Genomic DNA, 17,023 nt, shown 5'->3' with positions numbered 1-17,023 from the left:
AAGGGGTCACGATTATAAATGAAAACAAATCCTAGTTTTCAGTTTCACGGTAATTAATGGGGATCTTCAGCCTGTTCAGCCCTACAAGGCTGCGCCAAGGAAAAGAGTGGATCCTCCACAATTATGGATCCGACCCATGCAATACCGCCCGCTTGCATATCCCCCATTTTTCCCTTTCAATCCTTTTCTCCTTTCTTTAAACACTCCCGCACCTCCTCATCCCTTCTATCTTGGCTCATCCCCATTTGGAGTCTTGTATAGACTCCCTCGACATGTGAACCGGGTCCTATGATTTCAAAATGGCACTCCCCGGTGATTCCTCCGACACTCTAATTTCTCCTCCCTCCCCTGTCTATCACCCCAAACCCAAGGCAACCCTCATGGAATCAGACCTGGAACTTTCAACCCTTGAATCTCCGCCACCACCCCTTATACCCAAACTCTTCCGCGAGGCAAGCGATATCACATGGCAGGAAACACTCGAGTCAACCAAGGATCAAGTTCCACTTGTCCGGCGACGTGGCAGGTTCCGACTACTTCACCAGCAGCAGTTCAAGAATAGTCTGCTTGCGAGCGTGGGCTACCTTGAATTGGCAAATGCGGGGGACTTCGCTGCCAATGTCTGGAACGACATTCCCGTGCCGACGTTTGCCGCCGTGCTGATGGGGATTGGTGGTACACTGGCGCTGTTTATGGTTCTTGTCGCTATACAGGACTTCCGATTGAGTTGGAGAAATGTAAAGCTTCTACGAGAGGAACGGGTCCATATACAGCGGTTACAGCAGTATCATTGCAAGAACCCGGAATTGACTCGGTTGCTCGATGCGAGGCTGGGTGTTGGAGAGCGTGAGATCGGAACAGAGGTAGTGGACCGAATTGTCATGGATATGCTTATGGGTTTCGGTTCTGTGCTGGTTGGCGTCGGACGCTCATGGCTATTGGGGGAGCCAACCCTCGTGTTTACGAAGCGAGTAACCTCCTCTCAGGCTGGATTGGTAATGCCATGGCGGCATTGTTTGGACTTGCCAACGCTATCTGGTCGTTATATCTTATCCGCCGTTTCAGACAACATGATAAAGCAGTCGTTGCCCGTGAACCTAGCGATGACATTCGGCGTCGGCTGCGTCTGCGGTTCAGACGCTTCCAGTTGCACTCGATTGTGAACAGTCTGAATGGATTGGTTGCTGGTGCCGCGTCCATGGTGACTGCAAAGCATTGGGAAGGATACGTGGTTCTCATCCCATGTATAATCTCTTTGATCATGTGCAACTATTTCTGGCGCAAGAAGCTGGGCTATGACCGGCCGATTCTGGATCATATCTCTCTCGCCAAGTTGCAATTGACACCTCTCCTGGAAGACCTAGAATACGCCATCGCCATGCAGCGTGGTCTCGCCGAACCGAAAGAGTCTTTCCCACTGCAAATCTTCGATACCGAATCCCTAGATTCGATGCTCCGGTTTATCGTGCGAAACCGCATGTTGGAGACATACGTCGAGTCCCTTGCCCATGATAAAAGAGCTCGATTCCTTCTCTCCGAGATTCCCAGCACAGGGTCCATCGATTCGCCCGACGAGATCGTCATCAGTTTTGACGTTCTCATCCGGTTGTCCATTTCCCACCCCACACATTCACGACTTCTCCTGGACCACGCCGCCAAGTTCCTTCGCGAGGAAGGCGTTCGAATCTTTACGCATTGCGAGCGACACCTGTTAGAACTGTTAGGTTATGCCGTCTGGCGGGATCAGACTGCGACCGAAGCAACAGGAGCTATAGAGTCCAGGTAATATTTAGATGGCCCTTTTTGGCGACTGGTTCGCCTCTTATCTGCCATTGCAAAGCCTTCGAGGTTATTGTTTAGATGTGCTGGCCATATTAGATGGGCATTTTATTCTAGTCATTCAATTGATCCTTGCATGAGCAAGTTTTGACATCTTGCAATATTTCCTATACATCAATCATCCCCGGCCACTTCTCAGTCCCAGATGGTCCCTCTCCTGTAAAGTGAGTCTAAGAATCCAGTCCAGGGCAATTCTCGCTAGTCTCAGCCGTAATGCTAGTATAAGGAGAGGGATCCGTCCAAATAATGTTAAAGCTATCATCGGGATAATCAGGTGCGTCGTCATCACCAAGTTCCTTCACGATATCAGTGAGTGCATCGTGCTCCCAGCAAATAAGAATGTTTCCATCGCCGTCGTAGGCTTTCACAACATCCTTCACGCAGCTGTAATCCGTCTTGCCGCAGGATGTATCGACAGTAAGGCCTAGTTCCTCAGCAAGAGGTTCGACAGTGTCATAAGGGCGTTGACGCTTTCCGCCTGCGGGTTTTGGTCAATATATAATCCACGAACAGGCCAATCCGCTCAGACGGGTACATACTGCTCTTGGGAGTCTCAGCCATAATATGACCAATGTCGTATCCTGAGCTGGGACCGAAAACATTCTTCAGGCATTGCGCACGCTCGAGACCAGCAGTACTAAGTCCATCAGATCCGTTGCTAGGCTTCTCGCCGTGACGGATAAGGTAGACGATCGGGTCGGCGACCGCGAGGAGGCAGCAGCCAAAAGAACAAGGAACTTCTGCATTGCGATTTATTCTTCTAAATCTTAGGAATAAGAAAAGAAACTGGAATTTTGTAGTAGATCTTAATGAATTGTTCCGTTGAACTATCGGACAATAGCGCGTACTTATACCCAGAATTAATTCTTGGAATCCACCACACCCAATAAGCACCAGCCACCAGGCTGAACGTGTAATTGAAGAGTGCAGAAAACAGTACGACCCTCTCAAACACCGATCTAGCCCTTTTCGTCGGTACCTGGTCCATTCAACGCCGGGATCGGCCGGACATGCGCGGGTGGCGCGTTGTGATTCGTGTGCCGATCGTGGAGCTAAGCATCGGGACATTGGTGCCCCGCGCCCCGCATAGATTTTCTTCTGTGCTCTGTGTGATGCATACATCAGATCTGGTGCGCGTGTGGATCGAAAATTCAATTTAAAAGCGAGAATATCTCTACAATTTTGGTCATAATCTGATAAGAATTGTGTTGTTTACTAAGATATGTACCTCACGTATCAACTTATTTTTCTCTTTTTCTTACCCTTATAAAGGAATTCATTCCTGCCCGGAACCTGGAACGCATTGTTGCCCTGCTTATTGTGGATATCATGGATTGGACAATATCGCATCTCGTATTCGGTGCTCAAGAGCGGCATAAGCGCTGGAGCTAATACTTGCATATCTCGGAGATAATATGATACACGTGGGTGGGGATTTCAATCCTTCGGAAATGCTTCTAGACTCTATACACTTGGCAAAACACTTGGAATTATTTTGATCGCGCGGCACACGCCGACTGTAGCCTGGGACTAGGCAACCCAGTCGCCCGGCCAGTACATTGGGTCTGAAGCGTTGGAGTCGAATGGCTCGGATACCTGGAGAAATGAGTCAATACGAGGGTAAAATAAGGTGAATAGTACTTTTACCATGAAGTTCCAACCCCCCTTTGAACCAAATAGACTCTCAAAATCCATATCGTTGATCTCATCCAGCTCCATCTGGACCTCATCTCCCTCTCCGACCCTTTCCTCAAACAACGCTAAGCATTTCGCTAGCGCCTGCTCAGCGGCATGCATGAACAAAAGAGGAAATTCGTCATCCGGGGCCCGAGCCATTAGCCCCTGAATCTGTGTGTTGATAAGCGTCAACATCAAGTACCCCTTCGTATTAGTCTCGCCCGCTACCAGGCAGTTCCAGGCCCATTCCCTTGAATCCTCGATGACGCTCAGAAGATCGCGACGGAGAGGGACAGATCCGAGATTATCCTCGTCACGTAGCTGTTTACCGAGCTCCGCTGCGATGAGGAAACAGCATTGGATGGATGTCAAGCGGAACACCCCGGTTCCACATATCGTAAGGCGAGGAAGATCATCATCTCCCAATGGGGTCTGGGCATCGTATCTGGTGACCATCATGCCTGAAGATGGATTGGTGGTGCACCAGATTTGAAGCGCTGTATCGATGACTACCTTTCTTGAAAATGCGTATGTGGTATCTCCGAGAGATGATTGAAAGAAGGGAATATGAAGTGCTAACAGGTAGCGACGCATGAGAAAGTCGAGTGTTTGGGTTTGAAATGGAGATGGACATCGTCCTGTGTCTGAAGAGTAGCTTTGTAGTGTGCGACAGATCATCTTGTAGGATGTGCGTAGCTCTGTGTCCAGACGCAGCACTTCTTCGTATGAGCTGTGCATGCCAATTCCATTCAAGGGTTTCGCGATAGCGAGGCGGGCTTCAAACATCTTCCGAAGGGCCAGTGGAATGGACATCTGAGTGAAAGTTCCGTCCGGCTTTGGGGTCGGGTTGTCAGTTAAGATATCCTCATCATCAAAGTTACCCGGTGGGTGGGTATCGAAGTCATCAAGACTTAGCAGGGGAGGACCCCCAGACTCCAAACTTGTATTCAAAGCCATCTCAATGACGGTGTTCCAAAGTCGTCGACGCATCTCGGAGTCAAAAATACTTGTTTTCGGGAGATACGAAGGATCCCGGTGTAGCCCGATGTAGACTGCCGTTCGAAGGAGTTCTCCCATGGAGATCCAAATCAATCCTCCACTCACCCCGACAATCTGCCTTGCTAGTAGAAGCAGAATATTTGTTTGAATGTACTTAATGGTGAGTCGGGCTTTAAATTCCGGCTCGGCTATCCATGTCTGGGCCTCGTAGATCCAGCGGATAGAACTCGTGCGCAAAGAGAAGTTCTCGTCGTATATAACAGCTCCAATCGCCATGGCCAACTTCAACTGGATGACGAATTCTGCATCACGCTCTTCTGTCGTCCATAGCGCTTCGTAGTCCCGCTTAAATGTCGGGACGTGTAACACACGGTATCTAGACTCAAAGGTGCGGAGATAGATATCAACGAGCGCATCTGCCAGCTCCTTCGGGGGCAGCTCAGACATTGAGGCCGTAGGCCACGGCGGTGCTCTTTGACTTTTAATGATTTTGCCAAAATATTTGCATTTCTTCAGATTCAAAATAGCTTTTGAATTCTCCTTCGACATGATCGGCTCACATTGGCGTAAAATATCTTGACACTAATGTGGATTAATTTTGTTCGTCTCGTAACATGGGTGGAACATACCTGAGCAACTCCATGGATCCAGTGACTTTGCCCAAACACTCGAGTCTTGTGCATTATCGTGCGTACAATAGTGGGAGCTTTACCCTCCGACGGAGCTTCACGATTCACATGGAAAGTCCCGGCAATATGTGGCGCGTCCTCGGTAGAATCCCAGATCGGACTTGGTGCCACCGGTACAGCCGATTTTGCTCCCGCATTTTCGAGTTGAGCTTCAAGCTGCTTTATCTTATTTAAGAGCTCAGTTTCCCGCGCAGACGATTGGCTGGTAGGCGTATTGGGCGCTGAAGAGAGAGGTGCCGTTGACACTAATGCATGCTGCAATTGGGTTCCCCCAGTGATTTGGGGAGACGGAGTCACATGAAGCCAGCCGCGAGGCTCTTGGGGGCTCTGTTCCAGACAAGTCTCTGTTTGGGTTTGTCTTGCGCGCTGCCGTGGAGGCGGCGAGTGATCTACATATTGGCACGCCGACTTCTTGGAGCGGAGACAATTGTTACAGGGCAATTCTCGGTTGCATTTTATTTTCCGCTTCCGGCAGAGTGTGCATGATCTGACAAATTATTAGTGAGGTTTTCTTATATACTGTGAAAAGCTCGGTCAATGCTCTCACACAGGTGGCCTTCTCCGTCGGCGTTCGGGCTCGGCCGTCGGCGTTGTTTCCGCTGGGGTATTCATACTGTCGGTGTATGCAACTCCAATTTTGTCGAATATCAAGCGAAAAAATCACTGTCGCTTCTGAAGAAAATACTCCGCAGCATTTGATTATTGAACTGATCCCAGCCGAATTCGAAGCAAAAGGAGAAACAAATCTGAGCAGGAGAAGCTGACACGGGAAATTGATTCGGGAATTGCATTTCTGGTCCGTCGCGTCTACCATATCCCGTGTCCGACTCCGACCCTAGTCGGCAAATACCCATGTGGAGAATTCGACGAAGTTATTATAATTTGAAGATTTATGGTACCTATAGCCTGATATACTTCCGTGTGTGATATAATATCCTGTGTCTTTTTGCTTCCCCAGGTTGGTGCGTGACTATGGCACAGCTGTGTCATCCACCCTATATCAAAAGTCAAAAACTGACTGGCGCGAAGGGGAATCAAAATACCAGATCACAAGTCCTAAGTTGACATTACTCTCATTTCGGTCGGCTTGAAAGTAACTGGAGTGATTATTGTTCATGGTTATGTGCTATAACCAGGGCCTTCTGCGCGTCATAGAACGCCCTGTACCTCATAGAAAATGCAGGCCACAATTCCACTAGCTTTGGAAGTGTACACTTCACATAGTAATGGTGAATAGTAACTGGAATACACAATCTATTATTTTGTGGTTTCTATGGCACATGGAGATTGCTACGGTCAGAAAAAAGATTTGGTGAGATGCTATCATTTAGATATTCATCTTGGACAACATCCATTAGTGTCATGAATATTTCAATTAAAACAATGCAAAGTGTGCAATCTGTTTTTAGGACCACATGCATAATTGACATACGTCGCGTTCCCGAATCCTTGGTGTGGCATATTTGAATGGATTCTAAGACACCAAAATGTCTTCATGCAAGGGATGATGCGGTAACCAAGGTGCACGAAAACTTGGCCGCCCAGAAACAGTGCAAATAAACCATGATTCCCAAGTTGACCACCAAGCGTAGAGTAAAAGAGCTCTCTCGATCAACGATGATGATATTTTGATCATATGACTTAACTTGGCCTCGTAGTAGATGGTGCTGATCGTAGAGAAACTGGTGAATCAAGTCATAGGTATCACTGGCCTCGTCAACTGACGTCTAGGGCTTCACGATTACCCTAGTCCTTGACAAGTAAAGCTTCCCTAGGTACCGGGATTGCTTTTTAGTTCGTTGGTCTTGTCCATACTTGCATTTTGATCATGTTGTTTTCCCCTTTCAGTTCGCTGCACCCCGATTAGGTGGCTCGACACTCGAATAGTCAGACAACACGATTGCTTTCGAGTCTTATATAACAAATCTCTCTTCGTTGTCTTTCGAATTGGATATATAACTGTGAGCGTTTCCACAAGCGCCCAAAGTCAAATCTATGACTTTAGGACAGAATTGAAAGAGCGGAAGGTTTGTAGTACCCGAAGAATGTCTACTAGTTGTGGGAGAATCTCGAGCGGGACACTGAGTCGCTGCGAACCCGACTACAGGGCTAGTAATTTATTGTTCTAGACCAAAATCTACGGCCATTTTACTTCAAAAGATCTTGACCTTCCAAGGCACGGCATTTTCGGCACCTTCTCAAAACTCGGGGTTTGCAAGGGGCGTCGATCAACACAGCCCGTCAAGGCCGCACAGAGCAACCGTACACCCAAAAGCACATTCCAAACAAACATCCCCGCAACGCGCTCATACCAATGCGTTGCTATCAACGCAACTGGTGTACGTGTTTGCATGACTGGCATTTGTGGTCCAGACCTTTTATGTCTGCCATTCCTTCAATCGCCATGTTGTCCTTCTCTTTCCTCCCCTTTGCACATCCTTGTGGTTGAGGTTGGGATAATAGGCTTGAGGATGCGCGGATCTTTGTCTTTGACTGCACTTGCAGCTATTATCGCAACGGCATCTAGTGCTATTATTCCGATCGCAGAAGAGTCTGGTCGTGTCCTCGCGCATGCTGTGCCTGAAGCTCTAGCTCAACCCGGATCGAATGCATTTCATATTATTCCACCATGGTTGGAAAGTTTGATAGAATCGTATGTGCGAGCCATGTGGCTACGTGGTGGTCTTTGCTAAAATGGAAACCAGGGCAACACTTCCACATTCATCTGATGTTGATAGCTCGTAAGTGAACTATATCTGCTGAAAGGAACAAATCACTAACATCTCTCAGGGACGAGCCTACTACTGCGCTGAGCGCTGATCCAACCACAACACCGAGTGCGGTGCCAACTCCACAAACAACCGCTGCACCAGTTGTAGCCGCTCCGTCAAGCACTACAAGCAAGCCACCAGCTCCAAAGCCGACAACATCCAGCAGTAGCTCGACCAGTACTTCCAGCATAAGCCTTCCACCAGCTCCAAAGCCGACAACATCCAGCAGTAGCTCGACCAGTACTTCCAGCATAAGCCTTCCACCGGCTCCAAAAACGACGACCTCGACAGCGCCATCGCCAAACAGTGCTACTAGCAAACCAAGTGCCACATCATTCACACCGGCTACTAAGACATGCCCTGCGGGATCGCGGAAAGCTGCCGATATCTACTGGCTCGATGCTCAGGATCATAATCAGGCTGCTGCCGGCTATGCCCCATACGCCGGTGGAAGTAACATTTACCCGGTCTATCGCAATGTGATGGATTATGGAGCTGTCAACGATGGCTCTGGTGACCAAACACCCAAGCTGCAACAGGCCATTGATGACGATGGGAACGGCGGTTCTCGCAAGGGCAAGGGTACCACTAGATACCCGGCTGAAGTTTACCTTCCCGGCGGTACATACACCCTTGGAAGCACTCTGACCTTGACTGTCGGAACTATCATCGTCGGCGACCCTCAGAATCCCCCTGTCCTCAAAGCGGCACCTAACTTCAAGGGCCAATTCCTGGTTATGGGGTATGACAAGAACAATGGGAACCCTGAGACCAGCTTCATGATTTTGGTCAAGAATGTTATTCTGGATACCACTGCTGTTGCACCTCATACCAAGATCACCGCACTACAATGGGGAGTCGCTCAGGGATCGGGACTGACGAATGTTCAAGTTCACATGCCAACCAACTCTAGAGGGCACACTGGTATTGACATTGCTGCTGGTTCTACCATCGCAGTGACCGATGTGGTAAGTAAAATTTTGTCATTCAAACTTGAACTTGGTACTAACTAGTAACAGAGGGTAGTTGGTGGCGCGACCGGTATTATCAATTCGAACCAGCAAGTCAACTTCAAGAACATCCAGTTCGTCGGATGTGGTACTGCCTTCTTTGCTAAAGGCGGATGGACGGTTCTCCTTCAGAATGCCCTTTTCGAGTCCTGCGGCACAGGCATCAATATGACAACCAATGGTCTGGGAAGCCTAGTACTTCTCGACTCCACCGTGAAGAACTCCGGTCCAGTCATTAGATTCCACGATTCATCTCACGACACTGGGAATCAGAACAGCCAATTGCTCATTCAAAACTTGGTGCATGACGGAAACAACCCCATCGCCGTAGACACTGATGGAAAGACCCGCTTGGCCGCCACCTCTCACATCGATACCTGGCTATGGGGTACTCTTGTTGAAGGAGAATATGAACAGGGGGCTACGCACAAAACTCAACGACCTGGCAATCTACTTGTCAATGATAAATTTTTCACCAAGGCTCAGCCCACTTATACCGAGTACGGCACTGCAGATGTGGTAAACGTCAAATCGGTTTCTGGATTCTCAGTCAAGGGCGATGGTCTCACAGATGAAACTGCTTCGCTCAATGCCATTCTCAAGCAAAATGCCGAGAACTGCAAGATCACTTATATCCCCTATGGTGTATACAGAGTCTCTGATACTATCTTTGTCCCAGTCGGTACCCGTATTGTCGGTGAGGCTTGGTCTGTGATCTCCGCATATGGTGACGCCTTTAAGGACGCCAAGAACCCAAAGGCTGTGGTGAAGTTGGGTAACCCAGGCGATGTCGGTCTCATAGAGATTCAGGACATGCGATTCTCCGTCGGCGAGATCCTTCCCGGAGCCAAGATACTTGAGATCAATGCCGCAGGCCAGCAGCCCGGGGATGTCGGATTGTGGAATACCAACGTGATGGTGGGAGGCACAGCTGAAACCAGCATCTCCAACCTCTGCACATCCCAAGATCCCAAGGACTGTATGGCGGCATTCATGGTCATGCATCTCACCGAGTCCTCTTCGGCCTATATTGAGAACTTCTGGGGTTGGACCGCAGACCACAACCTTGACAGCACTTCGCTCCTCACAATCGTTTCTACCGGCCGCGGCATCCTAGTCGAATCAACAAAGGGCACCTGGCTAACTGGAAGCGGCTCGGAACACCACTGGCTGTACGATTATAACTTCAACAACGCAGCCAACGTATTTGCAGGCCTCCTGCAAAGCGAAACTCCTTATATGCAAGGCTCCGGAGAATATGAGAACGCACCAGCACCATGGACGGCAGACCCCAAGTTCGGTGATCCGGATTTCACATGGTGTGCCGCTAAGGATCAGAAGTGCCGAACTTCCATCGCGACGAACATCGAGGGCGGTTCCAATATCGCATTGTACAACTCGGCCGCCTGGGCGTTCTTCGACGGCTATTGGAACGGGCTTTATAATGAGCCGTGCAGCGGAAAATGTCAGACGAATATGATGCGTGTTGCGGGTGCACCACAGAACCTCGTGTGGTATTCCATTAGCACGCGCCAGACCGATGTGATGATATTAGATGGGAAGACTAATCCGCGTGAAGATTCTTACCCTGGTGGGTGGGAAGGCACTATTCAGGCGTATGCGGAGTTTTCTAACTAATTCTCTTGTTTACTTTTTTTGTTTCAATGGCATTTGGACATATGCATACACATTGTCTTCTAACTAAATATAATCATAATGAAAAACGATTTACCTCGATATTTTAATCTAGGTTCGTGGACCTCCAGTCTGGATAGCTCATTGTATGGAAAGGTTTGTACAGAATTTCATCATTCATTTCCTGCCCGAGCCCCATTAGAGTAATCTTAATGTTCTCGAAATTCATGAGGGTCCACTCAAGTTTGTGATACTCCAGCAAGAAACCCGCTCCCGACTGCCTAGGTGCACGTCCATCTGTCCAAGCGTCTCAACAGCCAGACCGTTTTCCATACGAGTATAGTAGATATGCTCACTAAGGTTCATCTACCGACGCTTTCTCCAGTGTGAATACATCACCTAACACGTGCTTTTGCCTACCGGAATGTGTTAAATTCCTGTTCCATGTTTTCTCTTCAAGGGCGTTTTCATCGGTGCCTGAGAATATATATTTTGGCTGGATACTCCCAAGGTCAAGAATTTCGATGAATATAGGATCTGCGCTGACATCTAGGGCTTGCAAAAATCCTCCGTCAAGTCGAAACAGGCATCGGGATGTGTAAAAATAACACCGGCCAGGCATCCATGAATCTAATTCCCAGAAGGGTGGGGATCCATGATGTGATGATTTCCTTTCCTGGGGCTATCAAACCTGGTATTTCAGGCAAGATTCCTTTTTGGATCACCACGTGACATTGTGGCTGAAAGGTCTGTCCGGTGCTTCCGCCCCAACCTGCTTCGCCCCTCCGGTGGCGTCCGAAGAGATCCAGTCCCATCTCTTTGTTTCCCCAGCCAGACGTCATGGTTCTTGGCTTCACATCGCAGGTAACGGCTAATCCACCGCGTCTACAGTAGGTGGGAGGCTTGCACTACAGTAGAGGCATGATGTGCCGCGGTCTAGTCCTTCAATTTGACGCGACAATTCACAAGTACTTGAGATATACGCGTCTATGCTCCCGAAGTCAATAAAACTGACAACGTTGCCCAGGTGTACACCACTCTAGGGATGTCCAAAGGTGTGGCTGCTCAATTTTGGAGCAGAACCAGTGGATATCTGCCCCGTCCGACATCTTTCCACATGTGAAGGTGGCGGTGACCTGCCGTAACTTCCGGCCACAGTCAAAGTTCGTTGGGGCCTGTGAAAGGCAGCAGTATAACGGCGTTTCTAATTCAGGAATTCCAGGCAGCTCGCGCGAGACTGCGCAAAGTTGCGCCCGCGGCTTAATTTCAGACCTGATTCTGGCTCATCATTCAGGTTCAATTCCCAGCTTAGGCTCCTTTAGCACTGTTTGGGGTCCATGGCCAGACGCGGAATATTCGCGAAACACATCACTGGCCACAGTGTGTCAGCCCTGAATTTGAGTGGATCCACAGAAATGACGATTGGCTGTTTTAAGATTGCCCCAACATCTTCCCCATCCACTCGGCGCAGCTAGCGGAGATCGCCATAGCGAATATGCTCGTGTTCCGTTTACCCCCAAACCCTGTACCCCTAAACTTTCCCCCAAACAGCGTCGTGTTGCCACACTGCCACACCCGACTGCCAAATGCGGCAATCGTCAATTTCTTTCCTTGTTTACAATCTATATTTGGGGCGCGGACCTGCCCAGCAGTGGTCGCACATAAATATCCTCGGCTCACCCTCATCTTACAGATTTCACAATCATCTTACTAACCGACCGAACATACAAGTTCTATCCATACTCCAATTCAACCACCAAATCACCACACACTCCACAATGAAGTTCACTCTGATCACCTCTGCTATCCTGGCCACCGCTGGCTTGGTATCTGCTGATGCTGTTGGAGATATCGTTTCTGGCGCCGAGAGCCTCGGTAACAGTATCGCAACGGGTGCCGTATCTGGCGGGGAGGCTATTGCTTCCGCGGCCGAAACCTACGCCAACGGTGTTGTCTCTGACGGTCAGAGCATCGCCTCCAATGCCGAGAGCAAGTGGTCTACATGGACCGACGATGTGACCACCACCAACTCCAACGGCCAGACTACTACCGTCCCCTCCACTATGACCTCCCAGGTCTCTGCCACTGCCACTGATTCCACCACTACTGGCAGCTCAACTTCGGGCTCTACCTCTACCTCCAGCTCGTCCGGCTCGTCCAGCTCACCCAGCTCCACTGGTACCTCTACTGGTACCAACGCTGCTCCCCACGCCACCGGCATGGGCGTGGCTGCTGCTGGTATTGCCGGTGTGGTCTACGTCATGGCCGCTCTATAAGGGGATCAGATCTTTGTCTTCCGAATATAATCCGAACATAATGACCCCTACGGATTATGGGTTTTTTGACTGAGATCGATCACACTGTTTTCACGACTTTCTTTGATTTGTTTAAAATTGCATTGGGTTCTGGGTATACCAGAGAATACGGACTTGTACATATATAGTTGACGCATCTGACTTTGAATGATCTTCATTTATTTCTGCCAGTAATTCATCGATCCCGTGTTGGTTGCAACCCTTTTATCCACTCTCATTTGAATCCTCCAACTGTTGTTAGAAATAGAGGTCGCGTTTCATGTTAAATCAGGTTGAAACCACAGGCACTCGGACCTGGGAATTGGATTTTCACGGGTACCAATTTTGAGAATATTTCGATTAATAATAGTGGGCTTGGTGCAATCATTCGAAATTCTGGATTCCGCCGCATCTCCGCCACTTTATGGGAGTATCGCAGCGGTTGTGTCTTGAATTGAAAGCGCGATGCTCAATGCGCGCTAATCTTCATTCTCTACTATGTTTTCCTGTATGAGATTAGATGAACTCTGTTGAATGCGGCTTGTCAGGGGAGAGAATGAGGGGAAGGTTTATACTCAAGAATCGCGCCTTCATGGTTTGAACAAAACAAGCCAACATATCTGGAGCCTGATACTTATGATACCTTCTGAAGAAATTCAATTGTTAGCACTACTTGGGCATTGCGACTAGACAAGGCATCTAAACTGGATCCCAACTATAAGCCCCTATTGAGTATAGCTTTCCCGGCGTTAAATGCATCTATCAATTATTTGGTTACTTCTAAGGATGTTTTGGGATCTCATCCATTTCCAAATGGGTAGAGCCAAGCACCTTGACTAGTATAGATAAGAATTATGGGACGACAGAAATGAGGTACTGCAATCAACTGGGTGAGATGGACCTCATAGGTAGTATTTTATATGTACCAGTCACAGATTCCAAAGAATCACTCTTCCTTGTGGCCATTAGAAGTCTGCTGAAGATCGACAGGCGCGGAGATCGCATTATCCGAGTCACTCGATCGACCTTCGTCAACAGTCATCTTCGGCCCTGTGTACCAATGTCGCGCAAAAACAAAGTAATAAACCATACACCCAATCCAAACAAACCCATTAATAACAATCGTATAGTTCATATCCGGAGCTAAATTCAAGTTAGCCAAATTGAAACCCCAACATCCAATGATGAATCAACTCACGACCTGGATCAGGCCCTCCACTCGGAAACATGGACAATACGACCCCAAAAACAAGGTAAACGACCGCAATCCACCCAATCACCTTACTGAATCTCCCAGTGTAAAACTCACCGGGGCGGAACCGGTCCTGACCCCAAACTAGGCGACAGAATATAGGCGTACCCCAGGATAGGTAGTTGCTTGCAACGAAAAGCGAGAAAAGGGCATTGGCAGCGGCGTTGTTGATCAGACATAACAGTCCTAGGATCAGACATACTACTACCAAGCCACAGACCATGCGGACGGGCTGGTACTGGATGCGGTTACTGACGTGGCGGAAAATTGTGGAGAATGGAAGTGCGCCGTCGCGGGAGAATGCCCAAGCTTGACGAGAAGCGGCCACAATCTGGATTGTTAGATAATAGCCTGGGTATGGGATTGGCTGCGACGTACCAAGCTCAGACCGATGAGATATTGGATTATGCACAGGACAATCATGAAACCTAGAGCTCCTTCTTTACCCAGTGCATCGTAATAGATCTGCGGTATTCAATAAAAATCCAGATCGAGCGAACTGATAGAATAATCTCACCTGTGCCATAGGCTGACCAAACTGAGTGTTAATCGTCTGCGTCACATCAGGATTCATAGTAGCGGCCATAACACTCAACACCAAAAACCCAAGCACGCAAGCCGAGCCTGCAGAAAACATAATTCCGAGTGGTACGGCTTTCGCAGCATGCATCGCTTCTTCACTCATATGCACACAGGAATCGAAAGACCCGATGGACCAAATCGGAGCTAGCCACGCAAGCATGAATGCCCACCCAGTTGGCCAAGTCGTTTCATTATCGATATGACGAAACACGTAATCGCCTGAATTTAATGATCCGCCGCGCGTGACCTTTCCAACTGGCAACGCGATCACAGTGGCGATCACAAGCGCGATATTGATGTAGATGCAGAATGTCTGGATCTTAGGCATGATTCGCCCCATGAAGGAGCCGGAGAACCCATGGATAAGGATTAAAGCAACGTACATGGCGTAGATTTCACCGCGAGAGGCGGACCATGCACCATCGCGTGCAATCCCGACGCAGGAGATGATCATGAGAGCTAGCGTATCTATGTACTGAGTCAGAAACATTGTCTAATTATCATTGTATGCTATACTCACAGTCCACAGAACAGATCCCACCAATCAAGCCAAGCGTATTGCTATACCCAATCAAAAAGCTCAAAGGGCTTTTATATTTCTGGCCGGCGAAATAATGAGTCCACCAATATAGACCTCCAGCTGTAGGCATAGCAGACGCAAGATCAGACTAGATAATGTCAGGCACGTCGATTTCGCACGCGAAGCGCAATCAACCCACCATCGCAAGCCCAACAATGAAAATAAATATACTAGCCGTAAACCACCCCTGGACCACCGTCAGTACACCACATCACGCGACTTCGATTCGACTGTCATACCCAAACCATGCCGACCGGGCCTGCAGGCAACGAAAACGCAATAGTCGATGCGATAGAAGGTACAAGTCCCATAATACTAAACGCGATCGCAAAAACCTGAGGCGTGGAATAATGCCGACGCAATTCCTGTTTGTATCCCAATTTCGCTGACAAGTCAGCAGCGATCGCGTATCTTCAAATTTCATGGGCCATGTACCTAGAAGAGCGGTGTCGCCAGTGTCGCTCGCACTTGGCACATGAGAGACGGCCGCCTCTGCATTGGGCGCTGAGTCTCGAAGGCCGTCCATGACTTGTGGTTAGACGCGGTCTGCATGGATGAGGGACATGGTGGGGAGGCTCTGCCTTAAGAGTATTTGGAGTGATCGGTAGCTCTTGGTTGCTTACAGGCTATTGAGGGTCCATAATATGCACAAGGGTGATTGGATTATGGATCTGCATGTATTCTCCGTTTAGCGGAGCTAAGCCGGCGATCAGATCCATTGCTTTATGAGGGTTTCTTTTCGTTTCTTCGTGATACCCATTGACTTATTACTGTTCGAACTGATTGCCGCGCACAATCATGGATAGTTGCTTAAGCGCTTCGCTCGCGACGCGCCCCTACATTCAAATCAAGGGTTGGGAATTGGTGAAGTGGATCTCACCGTCTCGGCGATGCGCGTCAGCAGCCAATTCGCCGCCCCTTTTTGAGTGATCCTTGGCGCAGGGACGTTCTTTTTTACTGGGAAAGCCGTCGGCTGGTTTTACTTGGATTCAGTTTCCACTTGTCTGATGCAGCATGATCTCACGCTGCATGTTAGAATTCTGCTAGAGACACCGGAATTGCGCAATGGAACTGAAGCTTCCGTGCTGATCTTCCGCTCAATAATGTGGGCACATTTCTCTCCACTATTGTTCTTGGCTTTTCTTGATTGGATGTCGTGGGGATGGATTTTAGAGCTATCTAATGCTGATTGTGGGTATTCTGCTGATAACTTTGGATTGCAAGGTTACATCCCGATGAACGATTCGTCAACTTTAACTTTGCTGAACAGTGCGTTCTTGTGCCAAACCACAAAATCGAGGCCAATTTTACTGAGGGAAAAGCCCCGCGCCGAGACTTAAGTCTGCGCTACTTGGCGCTTGCGACCATTCGTTTACGTTGCACGATGGTGTACAACGTACAACGTAGGCAATTGTACAAGGGGACTAAGCTTCAGGGTGTCTGATAACATTCAACCATATTTTGTTCACTATCATTAGTAAGTATTGATTAATGTTCATATCCTCGTACCCTTGTCATCCAACCCATGCTTATACACAATCAGTATGAACTCGTTGTACACCACGGCTTATCGTGCAAGCCTTATCTCGCTCAGATCTTCATGAATGGTATCATATCCGAATGAACCACAGTATGCTGTACTTCAACCCAGAGCCCCAAGGAAATTGAGTCTTCACCAACATCCCAACCGGGTCG

General features: G+C 48.7%; 6 protein-coding genes across 6 annotated transcripts; 3 read left to right on the top strand and 3 right to left on the bottom strand.

Annotated features, from left to right (window-relative positions):
- Window positions 1-299: 299 nt before the first annotated feature.
- On the top strand, window positions 300-1,786 carry N7484_007992 (uncharacterized protein; the record flags this gene model as incomplete). The annotated part of the gene is made up of 2 exons (XM_057118379.1): window positions 300-903; window positions 948-1,786. The coding sequence occupies 2 exons, from the start codon at window positions 300-302 to the stop codon at window positions 1,784-1,786; spliced, it is 1,443 nt and encodes a 480-aa protein (XP_056971414.1).
- Window positions 1,787-2,009: 223 nt separating this feature from the next.
- Window positions 2,010-2,585, bottom strand: N7484_007991 (uncharacterized protein; the record flags this gene model as incomplete). The annotated part of the gene is made up of 3 exons (XM_057118378.1): window positions 2,010-2,317; window positions 2,379-2,476; window positions 2,530-2,585. 3 exons carry the CDS (start codon window positions 2,583-2,585, stop codon window positions 2,010-2,012), a joined length of 462 nt encoding a protein of 153 aa, XP_056971413.1.
- Window positions 2,586-3,369: 784 nt separating this feature from the next.
- Window positions 3,370-4,962, bottom strand: N7484_007990 (fungal specific transcription factor domain-containing protein; the record flags this gene model as incomplete). Its single annotated transcript, XM_057118377.1, has 1 exon — window positions 3,370-4,962. The coding sequence occupies one exon, from the start codon at window positions 4,960-4,962 to the stop codon at window positions 3,370-3,372; it is 1,593 nt and encodes a 530-aa protein (XP_056971412.1).
- A 2,556-nt stretch (window positions 4,963-7,518) lies between these two features.
- On the top strand, window positions 7,519-10,623 carry N7484_007989 (glycoside hydrolase family 55 protein; the record flags this gene model as incomplete). The annotated part of the gene is made up of 5 exons (XM_057118376.1): window positions 7,519-7,543; window positions 7,710-7,857; window positions 7,910-7,945; window positions 7,995-8,943; window positions 8,995-10,623. The coding sequence occupies 5 exons, from the start codon at window positions 7,519-7,521 to the stop codon at window positions 10,621-10,623; spliced, it is 2,787 nt and encodes a 928-aa protein (XP_056971411.1).
- A 1,775-nt stretch (window positions 10,624-12,398) lies between these two features.
- Window positions 12,399-12,896, top strand: N7484_007988 (putative GPI anchored protein; the record flags this gene model as incomplete). Its single annotated transcript, XM_057118375.1, has 1 exon — window positions 12,399-12,896. The coding sequence occupies one exon, from the start codon at window positions 12,399-12,401 to the stop codon at window positions 12,894-12,896; it is 498 nt and encodes a 165-aa protein (XP_056971410.1).
- A 964-nt stretch (window positions 12,897-13,860) lies between these two features.
- On the bottom strand, window positions 13,861-15,854 carry N7484_007987 (putative GABA permease (Uga4); the record flags this gene model as incomplete). The annotated part of the gene is made up of 8 exons (XM_057118374.1): window positions 13,861-14,057; window positions 14,113-14,497; window positions 14,545-14,631; window positions 14,684-15,216; window positions 15,269-15,416; window positions 15,468-15,515; window positions 15,568-15,713; window positions 15,764-15,854. The coding sequence occupies 8 exons, from the start codon at window positions 15,852-15,854 to the stop codon at window positions 13,861-13,863; spliced, it is 1,635 nt and encodes a 544-aa protein (XP_056971409.1).
- Window positions 15,855-17,023: the final 1,169 nt, after the last annotated feature.

Source organism: Penicillium longicatenatum (genome assembly GCF_028827895.1).
Source record: "Penicillium longicatenatum strain IBT 33135 chromosome Unknown contig_4_segment0_segment0, whole genome shotgun sequence".
NCBI lineage: Eukaryota > Fungi > Ascomycota > Eurotiomycetes > Eurotiales > Aspergillaceae > Penicillium > Penicillium longicatenatum.
Note: the sequence above shows the minus strand (reverse complement) of the source record. Positions and strands in the feature narration are given on the sequence as shown.